This window comes from Buceros rhinoceros, unplaced genomic scaffold (genome assembly GCF_000710305.1).
Source record: "Buceros rhinoceros silvestris isolate BGI_N320 unplaced genomic scaffold, ASM71030v1 scaffold30752, whole genome shotgun sequence".
NCBI classification, from domain to species: domain Eukaryota; kingdom Metazoa; phylum Chordata; class Aves; order Bucerotiformes; family Bucerotidae; genus Buceros; species Buceros rhinoceros.
This window is the reverse complement of record NW_010398779.1, coordinates 1-533: the sequence shown is the minus strand read 5'-3', so window position 1 is coordinate 533 and position 533 is coordinate 1. Positions and strand designations below refer to the sequence as shown.

The following is a 533-nucleotide window of genomic DNA, read 5'->3' as shown; positions in this document are numbered from 1 at the left end:
ACGGGCAGGCCACCGGTTTACTCCGGGCACATGGCGGGTGGTTGGATGGGGAGGGGTCAGCTGCCCGCGTCTCCCTCGCAGAGGAGCATCCTTCTGCAGGAGACGGCTGCTGGCTCTGCTGGCCAGGCTCGCCCAGGGGCACGGCTCAGCGCCAGGGTCTGGCAGTCCTTCGTGTGAGATGAAGGCGGAAACGATTTTGCAGGAGATTAAGTAGAAAGAGTTCTGTGGCTCTGCCCACCCCGAGGACAGAGCCACCTTACACCGCAGAAGACCCGGAGAGCTGGGCCGGGGAAGCCGCCCCGGGGCTCTGCTCCTCCGGGCATGGGACCTCCGTGGGGAGCCGGGACTGGAACTTCTCCAGCTGCTCAGGGCTGGCAAGAGTCTTCAGGAGGCTGTTCTCACGCTCCAGCTGGGAGTTCTTCTCCAACAGTTCTTTAATTTGCTCTTTCAGGACCTCCACTTCCTCCCGCACCGCGTACATCAGGTGATTTTTCACAAGATCCTGCAAAAGGCCATTGAAGAGACCGATCACT

At 61.2% G+C, this 533-nt stretch overlaps 1 protein-coding gene across 1 annotated transcript; it reads right to left on the bottom strand.

Annotated features, from left to right (window-relative positions):
* Window positions 1-256: 256 nt before the first annotated feature.
* TSC22D3 (TSC22 domain family, member 3) lies at window positions 257-499 on the bottom strand (the record flags this gene model as incomplete). Its single annotated transcript, XM_010131238.1, has 1 exon — window positions 257-499. A coding segment is annotated over one exon (243 nt), but the record flags the coding sequence as incomplete, so codon positions are not given.
* Window positions 500-533: the final 34 nt, after the last annotated feature.